Source organism: Symphalangus syndactylus, chromosome 13, assembly GCF_028878055.3.
Source record: "Symphalangus syndactylus isolate Jambi chromosome 13, NHGRI_mSymSyn1-v2.1_pri, whole genome shotgun sequence".
Lineage (NCBI taxonomy): Eukaryota > Metazoa > Chordata > Mammalia > Primates > Hylobatidae > Symphalangus > Symphalangus syndactylus.
In genome coordinates this window covers 42971180-42986834 of record NC_072435.2, presented here as the reverse complement: position 1 = coordinate 42986834, position 15655 = coordinate 42971180, and the positions used below count along the sequence as shown (strand labels likewise).

At 50.4% G+C, this 15655-nt stretch overlaps 1 protein-coding gene across 2 annotated transcripts in view; it reads right to left on the bottom strand.

Moving 5' to 3' along the window:
• SIN3B (SIN3 transcription regulator family member B) overlaps positions 1-15655 on the bottom strand; it is a 49413-nt gene that overhangs the window by 18398 nt on the left and 15360 nt on the right. For both annotated transcript variants that reach the window (XM_055239144.2, XM_055239143.2), the window contains exons 5-8: positions 13328-13471; positions 8930-9052; positions 7334-7423; positions 6273-6391 (exon numbers count right to left, since the gene is read on the bottom strand). In XM_055239144.2, the coding sequence (XP_055095119.1) occupies positions 6273-6391; positions 7334-7423; positions 8930-9052; positions 13328-13471 (476 nt within the window). The remainder of the gene's footprint in view (positions 1-6272; positions 6392-7333; positions 7424-8929; positions 9053-13327; positions 13472-15655) is intronic.

The window sequence follows — 15655 nt, the reverse complement described above, 5'->3', positions numbered from 1 at the left end:
GAGACTCCGTCTCAAAAAAAAAAAAAAAAAAACCCAAAAACATTGCAGTTACTTTGACTGCTGGTGCCACAATCCTGCTGTGACCTAGCCACCCAGCCCAGCCCCGCGTAACAATGTCCCCCTCATTGATGTGGGCTCTGTCGTTCCCCGTATTTAAGAACCCTATGCCAACTCTGCTCACAAGGAAAACCCACAAGCCGATGGAAACATACGGAGGAAAGAGACCAACAAAAATGCTGCAGAGATGCCTGAGGCTACTGCTGGGATAAACGCAAATTGTGACTGCTCTGAAGGGAATGCTTAACCCAATCCACCCCGGCTGCCATGCGGCTGCCAGCTGCGAGGGGCAGTTCCCTGGGCCGTGTTCAGCTGCCCAGCCCAGATGAGCACTTGACCGCAGGTTGAACACGCAGAGGAACACCATGTGGTGGTGAATGCTCCTGACTCAACCAGGCCTCGTGTCAAGCACACGCACAGGCCCACTTCAATTCTGGACCTTGCTCCATACAGACCCTTCCCCAAACACCCTTCCCCATATGAGTCTCTACCACCAAAACATGGAAACAAGAACAGCTGACTGTGCTCCGGCACTGCCCATCTGTCCAGCACCTTGCATTTCAGATTCTCGCCTTTCATGTTCCTTTTGTCTTCCCCCTCTAACCTCCTGACAAACCCAAGAGGGAGGTATGGCCATTTTACAAAGACACTGAGGCTCGCTTGGCTAGTAGGAAGCAGAGGCCCAATTCCAACCCGGGGTGGTCACGTGTCTGCTGGGCCCAGGTGCCAACACCAGCTCCACACACAACCCCTGGGGGCCCCTTGTCCCAGGTGGGACCCCGGCTCAGAGAGTGCTGGATTCTGAGCCCAGTGGAGGCGACTCAAGGTGAATGTGCATTCCACGCCCACAGAAAAAGCCCACTCGTGTGCCCATCACCCACGTCACAAACAAACCCCAGGAGTCCCCGTTTTGGCTGAGACTAGAGTAACATCATCCTGCTCTGCGCTGTTCTTCAGGGCGTTTACAGACCTTCAGCAGCCCGAGAAAGAAAACCTACTGAAAAGATCACCCCAACACGTGCATGCCTGGGACCACCAGGGAATGGCCTTCTGATGGGCTCAGCTTGACCCGCGAGGGTCGCAGCCTCAGGAGCATTTGATGTCAACACCACTTACATGGAGGACTAGAGACAAACGTCCATCGTTAGAGACCCTGGTAAGGGAAGGAAAAGCCGTGCAGTTGCTTAAAAATGAGGACATGGGTTCACATCTGATGCTGAAACACTTCCAAGAAATGCTGAGTTAAAAAAAAAAAAAAAAAGCAACACACACCGAAGCCCAGCAGCCACTGTGCCCAGAAGGCAGAGAACATGCAAAGGGCTGGCTTTGCGGCTGGGGCACCCTGGCTGCCGCCTAACAGCACGCTAAGCTCACCTATGAGTGCTTGTCCTAGGGTAAGTCAGAGAGGTTCGATCTGCGCCTCAGCTTCCTGATTTTTTTTTGAGATAGGTTCTCACTCTGTTACCTAGGCTGAGTGCAGTGGTGAGATCAGGGCTCACTGCAACCTCTGCCTCCAAAACTCAAGCGATCCAGCCACCTCAATGTCCTAAGTAGCTACAGGTAGTTTCTGACGAGGTCTCACTATGTTGCCCAGGCTGGTCGTTTTGCTTTTGTTTTTTGAGACAGCTTGCTCTGTTGCCCAGGCTAGAGTGCAGTGGTACAATCTTGGCTCATTGCAACCTCTGCTTCCTGGGTTCAATCAATTCTCCTGTCTCAGCCTCCTGAGTAGCTGGGACTACAAGCACAGGCCACCACGTCTGGCTAATTTTTTTATTTTTAGTAGAGATGGGGTTTCACTATATTGGTTACGCTGGTCTCGAACTCCCGGCCTCAGGTGATCCACCCACCTCGGCCTCCCATAGTGTTAGGATTACAGGCGTGAGCCACCATGCCCAGCCTTGGTCTTAAACTCCCGGATGCAAGTGATCCTTCCCCCTCAGCCTCCCAAAGTACTGGGATTATAGGCATGAGCCAGCACGCCTGGCCCCCACCTTTAAAAGGACTAGAAACTGTACTGAAAAGCATCAAATATGTTTTAAGTCCATGAACTCATCAAGATGCTAAAAAAAACAAAGGAAACAACCGAATTGGTCCCCTTGGGAAGATGATATGAAAGCAGTTCATCGCTCTGAGGCCGTGACTAGGGAGGAATCAAGGCTGTAATCAAGGAGCTGTCCTGGGCCACTTTTTATAAAAGGCGAGAAATGCTGTGGCGATCCTCCTGTGTAACCCCAAATGAATGAGCAAACCTGGGAGGCTAATATCACAGAAATAATAGGGACAGGGACAGGCAGAGGGGCATCAGGACAGAAATAGTAAGGACTAGAATCGGAGGGAATCAGAGGTGAAAGGAGACTTACGAGATGTATTAGAAAACAAAACCCAAGGCCTGGGCGCCGTGGCTCACACTTGCAATCCCAGCATTTTGAGAGGCTGAGGCAGGCAGATCACTTGAGGCCAGGAGTTTGAGACCAGCCTGACCAACATGGAGAAACTCTGTCTCTACTCAAAATACAAAAATCAGCTGGGTGTGGTCGCAGGCACCTGTAGTCCCAGCTACTCAAGAGGCTGAGGCAGGAGAATCACTTGAACCCAGGAGGCACAGGTTGCAGTGAGCTGAGATCGCACCATTGCACTCCAGCCTGGGCGACAGAGTTAGAGTCCGTCTCAAAAAAAGAAAAGAGGGGAGGGGAGGGGAGAGGCAAAGCAAAGCAAACCCGGATGGGGGTGAGACTGAGTCATGTATTTGGTGATGCCCACCTGGGTGGCTGTGCCGTCATTAGTGCAGGTGGCGGTCACTCCTGAAGTCAGGACACTTTCACAGTGAGGGGCAGGGACTGGAATGGTACGTGGGGGGCTCCTGGAGTCTATTTTGGATGTGGGTGGTGGGCACATGGGTGACTGCTTAATAAAGATTCAAGCTATTTGTTGGCCATGTGGTTTCTTGGATCTGTGCTTTATTTTACACTAGAAAAATGTTTATGTATATACACACACACACACACACACACATTTTTTTAAGTTACTGCAAAAGGGCTCACACAGCACCTGTCCCCAGGGTTGATTTAACTTTTTCCCATTTAGAAAAAAAAAAAAAAAAGTCCAGCTTGCTGCCAGCACTCATTTAATTTTATATAAACACACTCTTTGAGGCTGAAGCAAATCTGACTGATTTTCAATGTGAAAGTAAAATATAAAAACTGTTCTTGGAGTTATTTCTAAACAGAACATCAGAATCGTCTGAATCACCAGAATCGTCTATTTTGGAACAGTCAGATTCATCAAATGAATCTTTGGCCAACAACTGTTTGAGAACAATGTTAACATCAAGTGTAGGAATGCTACATTTTCCAAGATTTGACATTTTCAGTGATCAAGAATTACTATATTTTGTAACTGGAAATATCACTACTAAAAACAGGATGCTATACATAAAATGAAGTCTTTTATTTCCAAAGTTGATATATGATAGCAATGCAAAAATAATAATAAAAATGAGATGCTTCATGGCAAAGTTATCTCAGGGTAAACGTTACAGCCACAAGTGCTGTCAACTACTATCCCTGGGGTAAATGGGAAAAGGGTTAAGGACTGAATGGGCTGATCATGTTACATGTGCACCCACCATGTGCGAGAACCATTAAAAAAAAGAATCATGGCCAGGCATGGTGGCTCACGCCCATAATCTCAGCACTTTGGGAGACTGAGGCAGGCAGACTGCTTGAGGTCAGGAGTTCAAGACCAGCCTGGCCAATATGGCAAAACCCCATCTCTACTAAAAATACAAAAATTAGCCAAGTATGGTGGCACACATCTGTAATCCCAGCTACTCGGGAGGATGAGGTAGGAGAGTCACTTGAACCCGGGAGGTGGAGGTTGCAGTGAGCCAAGATTCCGCCACTGCACTCCAGCCTGGGCAACAGAGCAAGACTCTGTCTTGAAAAAAAAAACCTTCACTGTATTTTTCTCCATGCTCTTCAATTCTTTAGGAAAGATCCAAGTTTGTGACTTACATCATTTCCTTCTGCCAAAAAAATCCTCTTTTCCTTTTATTTGTGAGATTCTATTGTATTTGAAGGGCCCTGCAGGTAGCGCCCACCTGCAGCTCTCAGGAACCCCACATAGGTCAGTACATTTACTATCCCCATTTTACAGCAAGGAAACAGAGGCTCAGACTGCCCAAGTGACTCACCCTAGTCACAGGGCTGATGTGCAGGAAGCAACACTGGCCCCAGCTGGCTCCCAGGTCTCAGCACTCACAGGCCCGCCTGCTCCTACCGTGCACACTCCTGTGAGCCCGAGAGTGGACACAAGTGTGCACAGTTGTTTCCAGGCCCCTCCATCCAGTCCCAGCCCTCTCCTGAGGCTGACCTGGCCACCAGAGGTTAGAAGCTACTCTTACACCTGACCCGCTAATGAGGCTTCTCTTTGTGCAGCAGAGGTATAATATATATATGTATTTTTTGGATACAGGGTCTCACTCTGTCACCCAGGCTAGAGTACAGTGGCGTGATCACAGCTCACTGCAGCCTTGACCTCCCTGGCTCAAGCTATCCTTCCAGTTCAGCCTCCTAAGTAGCTGGGACAAAAGGCGTGTGCCACCACCCCTGGCGAATTTTTATATTTTTTGGTAGAGACAGGGTTTGGCCATGTTGCCCAGACTGGTCTCTAATTCCTGACATCAAGTGATCCACCCACCTCAGCCTCCCAAAGTGTTGGGATTACAGGTATGAGCCACCGCACCTAACCTAAGCCTGACCCAAGTGTTAGAATTATTTTTTTGTTTTGTTTTGCTTTTGAGACGAAGTCTTGCTCTTGTCGCCACCCAGGCTGGAGTACAATGGCGTGATCTCAGCTCACTGCAACCTCCGCCTCCCGGGTTCAAGTGATTCTCCTGCCTCAGCCTCCAAAGTAGCTGTGATTACAGGCGCCTGCCACCACACCCGGCTAATTTTTGTATTTTTAGTAGAGATGGAGTTCCACCATGTTGGCCAGGCTTGTCTTGAACTCCTGACCTCAGGGGATCTGCCCACCTAAAGTGCTGGGATTACGCACGAGCTACTGCGCCCGGCCCAAGTGTTAGAATTTTTAAAAGTATTTATCAGGTGAATCTCTGGGGAATTATGCTGGGGGGGCGGGGGGAAGGTTTCTCCCAGAGGGTTCCTCCTGTACAGTTCCATTACTGTAACATTGTCTAGAGAACAGATAAGTAGTTGCCAGGGGTTTGAAACAGACTCCGGCTGAGGCAGGGTTTTGGGATGGAGATAAAAGGTCAAGGCCAGAACCTGACAGTCCTGGATCTGTTCAGTATCTTCACTGTGGCGGATGCACGACCCTCCACAGTGAGAAAGTTGTATAAAAACACACACACCAGTAACACCGAGAGTCTGGAAAGAACGGGGGGTTGTGTGAGAGTCAATACAGTAAGTCCTCACTCAACATCATCAACAGGTGTTAGAAAGCTGTGACTTTAAGTGAAAAGATGTGTAACAAAACCAATTTTGCCACAAGCTAATTGACACATAAACAAGAATGACGTTCCTACAGCATATTTTTGGTCACAAAACCATCACCAAATTTCTAAAGAGAGACCAAAACACTTCTAATATTAAACACTGAAATAAATGCAAGCCACACATAAGAAAGATGAGTAAAAACAAGTAAAACAACAATTTACCCAATTATTCCAGTTCAGGGTCTTGGGTGGCCAGACCCTATCCCAGCAGCTCAGAGCACCAGGGGGGCACCCACGCTGGACAGGACACCACCCCACTGCAGGGCGCTCACCCCCCCACACTCACTCAGGCTGGGACCACGGAGACTCACCGCTTAACCTACACTTAACCTAACATGCACATCTTTGGGATGCGGGAGAAAATCCACGCAGACGTGGGGAGAACGTGCAAACTCCACTCAGACCAGAAATGAATGTATTTTTTTCTCATCGGTGTTAAAACAGTGTTAAATGAAAAGGCATTATTCGAGGACCCACTGACTACAGATGTTACTGGTAAAGGAACCAGCTGGAGGGTACCCAGGTGGTGTATTGCTCCTTACAAATGCATGGGAATCGATAATTATCTCAATCGCGTCAATTAATAAACAGGATTTTAGAAAAGCACAATCATTGCTCAAAAACAGTAACTAAAAACCAAGTAGATGGAGTTGACAGGAACAGAACCCCCCTAGGGGGCCCTGGGAAGTCAGCTGCTCACCCCAGAAATGGGCTGACGAGCTGCAGGAGCTCAGAGCCAGACACCAGCTCCTGGTTGAAGAGTGCAATGCAGCGAAGGAAGTTTTCATACACCTCCTGGCTCTTCAGCACCCGGCGGACCTGCAGAGAGAGCAGTCAGGGACCACTGTGAACCCCTGCTCCTCAGCCTCTGGGCCTGGCTCACTTGTAGGTCAGCCACACGCGTGTGCGATATGGGAACCAGCTGTGTCTATAAGTAAATGAGATCTGTGCTGCAATTCACACAGCCCATGCACGCAATCCATGCACCAATTCACGGCCTGTGCACATGATCCATGCAGCACTTCACAGCCCGTGCATGTAATCTGCGTGGCAATTCACACAGCATGGGCATGTGATCCATGCAGCAATTCACAGCCCATGCACGCCATCTGTGCAGCAATTCACACAGTCCCTGCACCCGTCCATGCAGCAATTTGGTTTGTGCATGCGATCCGTGCAGCAATTCACACAGCCCGTGCACGCGATCCGTGCAACAATTCACACAGCCCATGCACGCGATCCGCACAGCAATTCACACAGTCCATGCACGTGTCCATGCAGCAATTCACACAGCCCATGCACGCGATCTGTGCAGCAATTCACACAGCCCACGCATGAGATCCGTGCAGCAATTCACAGTCTGTGCATGCAATCCGTGCAGCAATTCACAGCCCATGCACACGGCCACCTTGTCTGCTCTGCCCACAGACCCTGGGCGGGAACCCTACAATCATCCCTGATATAAGAAAAAGCCACACTGCTGCAGGGTGGCAGACGTGTAGGTCTTCATACTCTGCTCGGACTCTCGGCACCCACTGGGACTCCCACCCACACTACATGCCTGGGCTCCAAGGTGGCCCACACTCCCTTCTGCAGTGAAAGCTGGGGGCCAGCCCCATCCTCCTGGCCCCGCCTGCTCCATCCTCAGACTGCACCCACCCTACCTGCCCCCCTCCCCTAATCCTGGGGCAGGCCCAGGGAGCAGCGGCCCAGCCAGCTGGACATGGCATCCCCAAGATGGAAGCCAGGGCCCACCCTCACCTTGTCAAAGAAAGAAAATTCCTGCAGAGTCCCGTACTTCCCCACCGCAGCGATGGACAGGTCTTTGGTACCACGAAGTTTCATTTTTTTCTGTGGGGAGAAATTCCATGCAGTTAACACTGTGCCTCCCACCGGTGGCCTCTGTCCATCGCTGTCACAGAGTCACAAGAAGGCTAAGACTGTGTCTCCTTTGGGAACTGCCGTGAGGTGCTCAGTGAGGGACATGCAGGAGCCGCTTAGCTACCCAGGACCCCTGAGATGACACCCCTGGGGCTACCTGCCACTGCCAAATCTGGGATCTCCATCTCAGCAGGGTAGGGCTTTGGGTAACAGGCAAGAGTGCCACAGCGTCGGAAAGGCAAGGGGGATGTGCCCCTGGCTACGACAACCTCAGAATCCTCTCCCTGTTTTGTCCTAAGAGCCAAGACAGCAACAAGAAGCAAATAGGAAGAGGGTGGCACTGGGAAGACCCTGGAGAAGCCAAATGTTGAGTCTCTGCAGGCTTTTGTCTCTAAGCTGGACTTGGACCTGAACTTGGACGCACGATCATGGCAAGAAGGACAACACTGTCCATCCAGAACTATCTCCAAAGTGCCTGAAGAATGAGGATGAGCTGGGTGCAGGGGCTCATGCCTGTAATCCCAACACTTTGGGAGGCTGAGGCGGGAGGACTGTTTGAGCTCAGGAGTTCGAGACCAGCCTGGGCAACATGATGAAACCTCATCTCTACAAAAAGGTGTGGTGGTGCACACCTGTCATCCCAGCTACTTGGAAGGCTGAGGTGAGAGGACAGCTAGAGCCCAGAGGTCAAGGCTGACTGTACCACTGCACTCCAGCCTGGGTGGCAGAGTGAAACCCCATTCCCCCACAGAAGAAAGAATGATGAGGACATGCCAAAAGGACACAGGAAGGCTGAGGCAGGAGAATGGCGTGAACCCAGGAGGCGGAGCTTGCAGTGAGCCGAGATCGCACCACTGCACTCCAGCCTGGATGACAGAGTGAGACTCTGTCTCAAAGAAAAAAAAAAAGGACACAAGAGCCAAAGGGACCCGGCTGGCCCAATCTGGAACAGTATGGACATCAACAATAGAATGGATTATAACCCAGAGTCCATATCTAATATACATAACTAAATAAATGGGAGGACGACAAAGTTCCCACCAATAGTAGAAAGCCAAGTAGTAACTGCACAAGGAATAATGGAATTGGAAAACCACCATTGCAGGTGAAAGGCGTGACAGGAGCTGGATCCCAGCCCCTCTCTGCCCTCGGTTATGCAGTGACCAACCTGCCTTGCCTGTGAGAGAGTCCTGAGGGTGAAAAGGAGACTGGGTGGTACGCCGTTTCTTGGGACCTAGGGCAGGGTTAACACTCCTTCCTCCTCCTCCCTTTCACAACAATCTCACAGGACAGGGAGAATGGATGAATAGCCACCTTAGAGGAGAGCTGACTTTCAAAGGTCCCCCTGCCGGTGAACCTCACACAGCCCCAGGTCCAGCCCCGAACCCCTGCTAGGGCCTCTGTTCCCTGGTCACAAGCTGGGAAGGCCCGATTTGCTGGGGCCCCTGCGTGCAGGCATGGCTGCGCGTGGCTGACCTTGGCGGGTGCAGACACGGGGCGGAGGAGCGAGGGCCGGGAGCGCTTCCTGCTGTGCTCCGGGGTCTTGTCGTGCTCATTCTTCTGCACGCTGTGCATCTCGCACGGCCCGTTTCCTGTGAACTGAGGACACATGTGGGAGGTGGTCAGCACCGGAGACATGGCTGGGCCCATGCACCTGAGCATGCAGAGCTGCTTCCAGCTCAGCCCACAGCCCGGTGGGCAATGGTGGCCACGGGCGCCAGGCCAGATGCTCCGTCCATGTGTGAGGTGACTCCAGCAAGATGCTCACATTCCAAGGTAACCAAATCATCACAGACTAACACTGCCAGGCTGGGAGAAGGCTCCTGTGAGGCCTTTATGGATGAGGGAGGGAGAAGGGCTGGGGGTTTCAGGAGGGAGACACCTGAGTTGGGTCTTCCCGTGTGGGGGCTCATGTAGCAGCCCACTGGTGGGGCATCTCGCCGTGTGCATGGTGTGCATGCCAGTGCCACAGAAACACAAGGTGCAGTGGACAGAGAAACAGGGAGCAAGGGGAAGTGGCTGATGTTCGCCAGGGCACTGGTGGGGGCCTTGGGGCCAGGTTTTGAAGTCTTTTCTATGAATGACAAAATGTTTCTGGAGGATGATGTCGTCACTTGCTGGGAGCAGAGTGGGGCTCGTGGCTAGTTCGGGGCCTGCCTCCCAGGCTCCAGCCATCGGCTAACAAGTTGAGGATGCTTGTCCCGAGCAGGGTGCCTACAGGGTGCCAATGACATTTACAAAGAACTGTTCTGCAACAGTCTATTATAAACATACTGGAAGGCTGGATGGGCAGGAGACGATGGACAGACCGCAGCTTTTCTGCAGGATGTGGGCAGAGCTGGAGAGGCCCTACAAGGTTCTGTGCCACTGCGGTCACCTCCATCGTACTCCCCCTTCCCCTGCCACCACAGGACTTGGACGCAAAGACACCCCCAAAGACCTAAAGTGTGGGTGAGGTGGACAAGTCATGGTGCATCTGAACAAATCAGCCCGCAGCGATCAGATACTATGAGCTGGCTCTGGGCTGCTGTTAGGGACAGGCATACCTGAAATAAAACAAACAAACAAAAAAAAACAAGGAAAAAACCCAAAAATCCAAGGGGCAGAACAAACAGGATGCTGTGTGTCACTCTGTAAAAAGTATTTGTTACACATGCAGAGGAAATTTCTGGAAAGATATACAAGACCCTTAGAAGTGCTAACCTCTGAGCAGAATGACTAAGAACTGAGTCAAGGGAGAGGAAGTTTGCATTAAAAATTTGGTACTCTTGCTAATACTTATTTTTTCATTAGTGTATACTATTTTTACCATAATAATAATAAAGACATTATTTAGCCACAATACTACTACTACTAATAAAGACTTATTATTTAGCCACGGCCAAGACTTAGAAGAATAATTTGGGGAGAATAATTACCCAAAACTCAAGGCTATGTCGAGAGCCGTTCAAGGCTACGTCGAGAGCCGTAAGTGGAGAAATTGGCATCTACACAACAATTCTCTACTGGTACGTCTTTTTCTTTTTTTGAGATGGAGTCTCACTCTGTCACCCAGGCTGGAGCGCAATGGTGCGATCTCAGCTCACGGCAACCTCCGTCTCCTGGGTTCAAGTGATTCTCTTGCCTCAGCCTTCCATGTAGCTGGGATTACAGGCACGAGCCACCACGCTTGGCCATTTTTTGTATATGCTGGAACAGGTGCAAACTGATTCCCAAAAGATGCAGCTGGGTGACCATATGACAAATGCTGAACAAGAACAGGGGACCTGGAGGGGAAACCCGCCATGCGTCCAGCCAAGCCCACCAAGCAGGTATAGCAGATCTTCCCCAGTGGTTCACATGGTTCTTGCTTTTCAGTTAATCTCCCAATTATGTGAACATCTGAGCTACATGGACCCCCAAAGACCACCTAGGCTAGGGAATGGCAAATTAACACAGGGCCTGTTGTTTTCATAAATAAAATTTTATCAGCACCTAGCCACACCCACTCCTTTTGTAAAGAGTTATTGGTACCCAGTCATGCCCATTCATTTTGTAAATAAAGTTTTGTTGGTACCCGGCCACACCCATTCATTTTGTAAAAAAAGTTTTATTGGCACACAGCCCTGCCCAGTCATTGACATATATATTCCATGACTGCTTTCAAGCTACTAGGGCAGAGGTGAGTCTTTACACAGAGATCAACTGGCCTGCAAAGCCTGTGATATTTACTATCTGGCCCTTTGTAGAAAAGGTTTGCCAACCTCTGATCCAGGCCAGTCAAATTTAATTAGGGTAATGCCAAATTTCATCTTGGTTTCTTTTTCCTACAGTTTTAATATACGTCCAAAAGTTAACATAAAAATTATACTTCACACAACAGATGCTGCAGTGCTTTTAATAATTTTAAAAAGTTGATCCAATCTTTCTAAATATACAAGATGGCTCTAATAACCCAATACACACTAAAAATCTTAGCTAAATTGTTAACAAATGTTATTTGAGAGTCTCATGCTCTACTGACTGAGCTAGCCGGGCGCCCTACATAAATGCCACTTAAAGAAACAATGGACTGGGCCCAATGGCACATACCTGCAATCCTAACACTCTGGGAGGCCAAGGTAGGAGGATCGCTTGAGGCCAGGAGTCTGAGACCAACCTGGACAACACTGCGAGACCCTGTCTCTACAATTAAAAAATAAAAGCAGGCCGGGCGCAGTGGCTCACGCCTGTAATCCCAGCACTTTGGGAGACTGAGGCAGGTGGATCGCTTGAGGCCAGGAGCTCGAGACCAGCGTGGGTAACATGGTGAAGCCCTGCCTCTACAAAAAATACAAAAATTGGCCTGGCATCATGGTGGTCCCAGCTACTCAAGAGGCTGAGGTGGGAGGATCACCTGAGCCTGGGAGATGGAGGTTGCAGTGAACAGTGATCAATTATGCCACTGCACTCCAGCCTAGGTGACAGAGAGAGAGCTTGTCTCAAAAAATAAAAACAAACAAACCTTAATGCAATAAAACTTCACACACTGATGGTTACTAAAAACAAAAGGCAAAAAAAAAAAAAAACCTGGAAAAGAACAAATGTTGGCCAAGATGTGGAGAGACAGAAACCGCAGTCCATTGCTGATGGGAATGTAAAATGGTGCGGTCACTGTAGAAAACAGTTTAGAGGCTCTTCAAAAAGTCCAACACAAAATTACCATGTGCCCCAGCAATTCCATTCCTAGGTGTCTACCCAAAAGAACTGAAAACAGGTGTTCAAACAAATCCTTGTAATGAATGTTGATGGCAGCACTGTTCACAACAGCCAAAAGGCAGAAACAACCCAAATGTCCATCAACAGAATATGGATAAACAGAATGTGGCTCATCCATCTAACAGAATATGATTCAGCCAGGAAAAGGAATGAGCACTGATCCACGGTACGACATGGATGAACCTTGAAAACATGATGCTGAGTGAGAGGAGACAGACACAAAGGCCACATGTGGTGACATTCCACCCATCTGAAATGTCCAGAATGGGCGAATCAAATCCACGGAGACAGGAAGCACATGGGCAGCTGCCAGGAGCTGGGGGAGGGGAATGGGGTGACTGCTGATGGGGACCGGGTCTCCTTTCAGGGGGACGAAAATGTTCTGGAACTAGGTAGTGATGAAGGTTGTACAATATTGAGGATGTACTACATGCCATGGAATTGTTCACTTTCAATGGTGAATTCGATGTTACATAAATTTCACTTCAATTTTTTAAAGTCTTATGTTCATAGTGGGGAAAAAAAGAGGAATTGGAACAGGCAGCCCTGGCAGCTTCAGGCCACAGGCAGGGGAAAAAGGCTGACCGTGCAGGGTGAGCCCTGAGCCTCCCTGTCTAAGGCCCCCCCTCGCCCATCTCTGTTCCTCTGCTCTCTACCACCATGGTCAGGGCCAGGCCACAGGCCACTCCCGCTACTGGCTCCTCCAGATCCAACCTGCTGGAGCCCCAGATCAGTCTCATCTAACAGGGGAAACAATGGTGGTGGACTCAGCCCTCCTGCACCTTCCCACAGGGCTGGGGTCCCAGGCAGGGTGGGGCTCTGCAGGGCAGGCGCAGGAGGTGGAATCCCTGGGCCCATTGTCTCCATTGGAAGATGCTCTCTGCCTCCCAAACCACCCCAAGATCCGGGTACTGTCTGTACAGAGAAGCACCTTGACGAATCGTTTACGAGCTTGCTGTGCAGGTGGAGCCTACAGTGAGGAACCCCTGGGTACCTGCAACCTGCATAGCTTCTGGGGGACCCTAGTGTGGCCTGGAGGGTAAATGGGCCTGGCCCAGCCCTGGGTCAAGCTGGCTGGGGCCCTCCCTCCTCGCTGAGGCCCCCGAGACTGGGCAGGGGCTGGGACTCTGCACTCACCAGAGACCGCTTGGCTTCAGGCAGAAACTGTCCAAACTCCGAGAGCAGGTCCTCCTGGCCCCGGAAGAGGTTGGCCACCTCGGTGAACACCTCCTCTTCGGACATGCCTCGGAATGGCCGGCCCCTCGTGTTCAGCTGCTCCTTCTGCCAGTTTTCAGGAAAGGGAAAATAAGTCGTTAGCCAAGGAGTGCTGTGCCCTGGGCTGGGACACTCAGGCAGCCCTCTGTGAAGTGGACGGGATGACTCTCAGGAAAGAGCACCTGCCGGCAGGGTCCTGTCTGCTCACGTGTGGATCTTGCTGCCCAGCATGGCCTGAGCCCCGGCCACGGGCAGGGCCCATCCAGGACTATGGTGGGGACTCGAGGAGGGACACCCAGCAGTGTCCACGAACAGAGGGGGCAGGGAGGTGACAGGCTGGCTGGAATCAGGGGTGGGCCGGGGAAGTACAAGGTCGGGGCAAACCCCAGGCCTTCCCAAGGGAAATGGGGAGTGTAGAACTGGGGAGCGCTGGGCCATGAAGGGAAGGGACTTCCAGGCCGAGGCACCTATTGGCCCAGAGTCACTGAGACCCAAGGAAAATGGCCTGATCCAGACCTTAAAGCAACAAGAGGACCAAAGGGAACCCAGGTTGGAAGGCAGGAATGGGCCAGCAAAACCGCGGTGGCTGTTAGAAATACGTCCTTATCAATTTTACACCCAAGAGTATCATAGAACAAGAGGCGATGGCGCTGGAGCCTCCCGAATAATATGGCGTGGCTTCCAGAGTCCCACTGCACAGCTGCAAAGCAGGCGGAGTCCCTGTGCTGGTGCCTCCCGCCCCTCTGCGCCCGCTGCAGCCTGTGGGAAGGGAAGCAAGTTTTAAATCTTGGCACCAGTGGCACCTACACTGCAGGGGAAAAAAACACCACCCTTCCAAAAAGTCATCAAAAGCCACTAAAAAGCAAAACTTAAAAACAAGCAAAGGCCACTCAGTTCAGATAATAAATAGAAATTATCTATCTGCATACGGACAGAACAACAACCACACTGAGTGAAGTTTAAAGAAACAATTTAGGCTGGGCATGATGGCTCATGCCTGTAATCCCAGCACTTTGGGAGGCTGAGGCAGAAGACTGGCTTCAGTCCAAGGGTTCAAGACCAGCCTGGGTAATACAGTGAGACCCTATCTCTATAAAAAATTTTACACTTGATCTTAGCCAAAACGCTGAGAAATGATAAAAAAAAAAAAAAAAAATTTAAACATTATGTAGGCATGGTGACACACTCCTGTGCTCCTAGTTACTTGGAAGGCTGAGGCAAGAGGATTGCTTGAGCCCAGGAGCTCAAGGCTGCAGTGAGCTGTGATCATGATAGTGCATACTCCAGCCTAGGCAACAGAGCGAGATCCTATCTAAAATAAATAAAGAAGAAAAGAAACAATGACCAAATTGACTGATGTTTAAAGAAACAATTTAAAACAGTGCCACAGCCATCTCTGCTCATCTGACTACGCAGACAGAAGAGGCTGGGATTTCCGATGAGGGTGTGGGGAGCAGGTGCTCTCAAACACAGAAGGCAAGGCCAGGCACGGTGGCTCATGCCTATAATCCCAGCACTTTGGAAGGCCAAGGTAGGTGGATCACCTGAGGTCAGGAGTTCAAGACCAGCCTGGCCAACATGGTGAAACCCTATCTCTACTAAAAATACAAAAATTACCCGGGTGTGGGGGTGCGTGCCTGTAGTCCCAGCTACTAGGGAGGCTGAAGCAGGAGAATCGCTTGAGCCCAGGAAGCGGAGGCTGCAGTGAACCGAGATTGCGCAACTGCACTCCAGCCTGGGTGAAAGAGTGAGACTCCGTCTCAAAACACAAACAAACGATCAAACACGGAAGGCAGAAAGACAAACTGGTACCACCTTTTAGAAGGAAATTGAGTGATCTCTATGAATGCATAGTATGCCCTCAACTTAGGGAAGCAGTTTCTGGAAATTCATGCTGCAGAGATAGTCAGTTCTGCTAGAATGCTTATTTTGAACAAGACGTCTGTCTAAATGAGATACAGGTACTGGGAATAATGTGAGCATGAGATCAACTTTGTGTTTGCTTCTCTTCTATTTTGTGCAGGAGAAAACACCAGGTGAATGCAGAAACTGCTCCTGGCTGACCGGAACCCCGTGGGAGTATGCAAAACCACACCAGCACGCCCTCCCATGTCCATGCACTCTCTCAGTGTTCCCCTGTGCTAGGGGCCAGCCCTGTCCCCATCTGAGGCCACAATGACCTGTCTGATTTCAGATGACCTCCTCCCAGCCTTCACATAATTCACAGGCTGCCACCAGATCCACAAACCA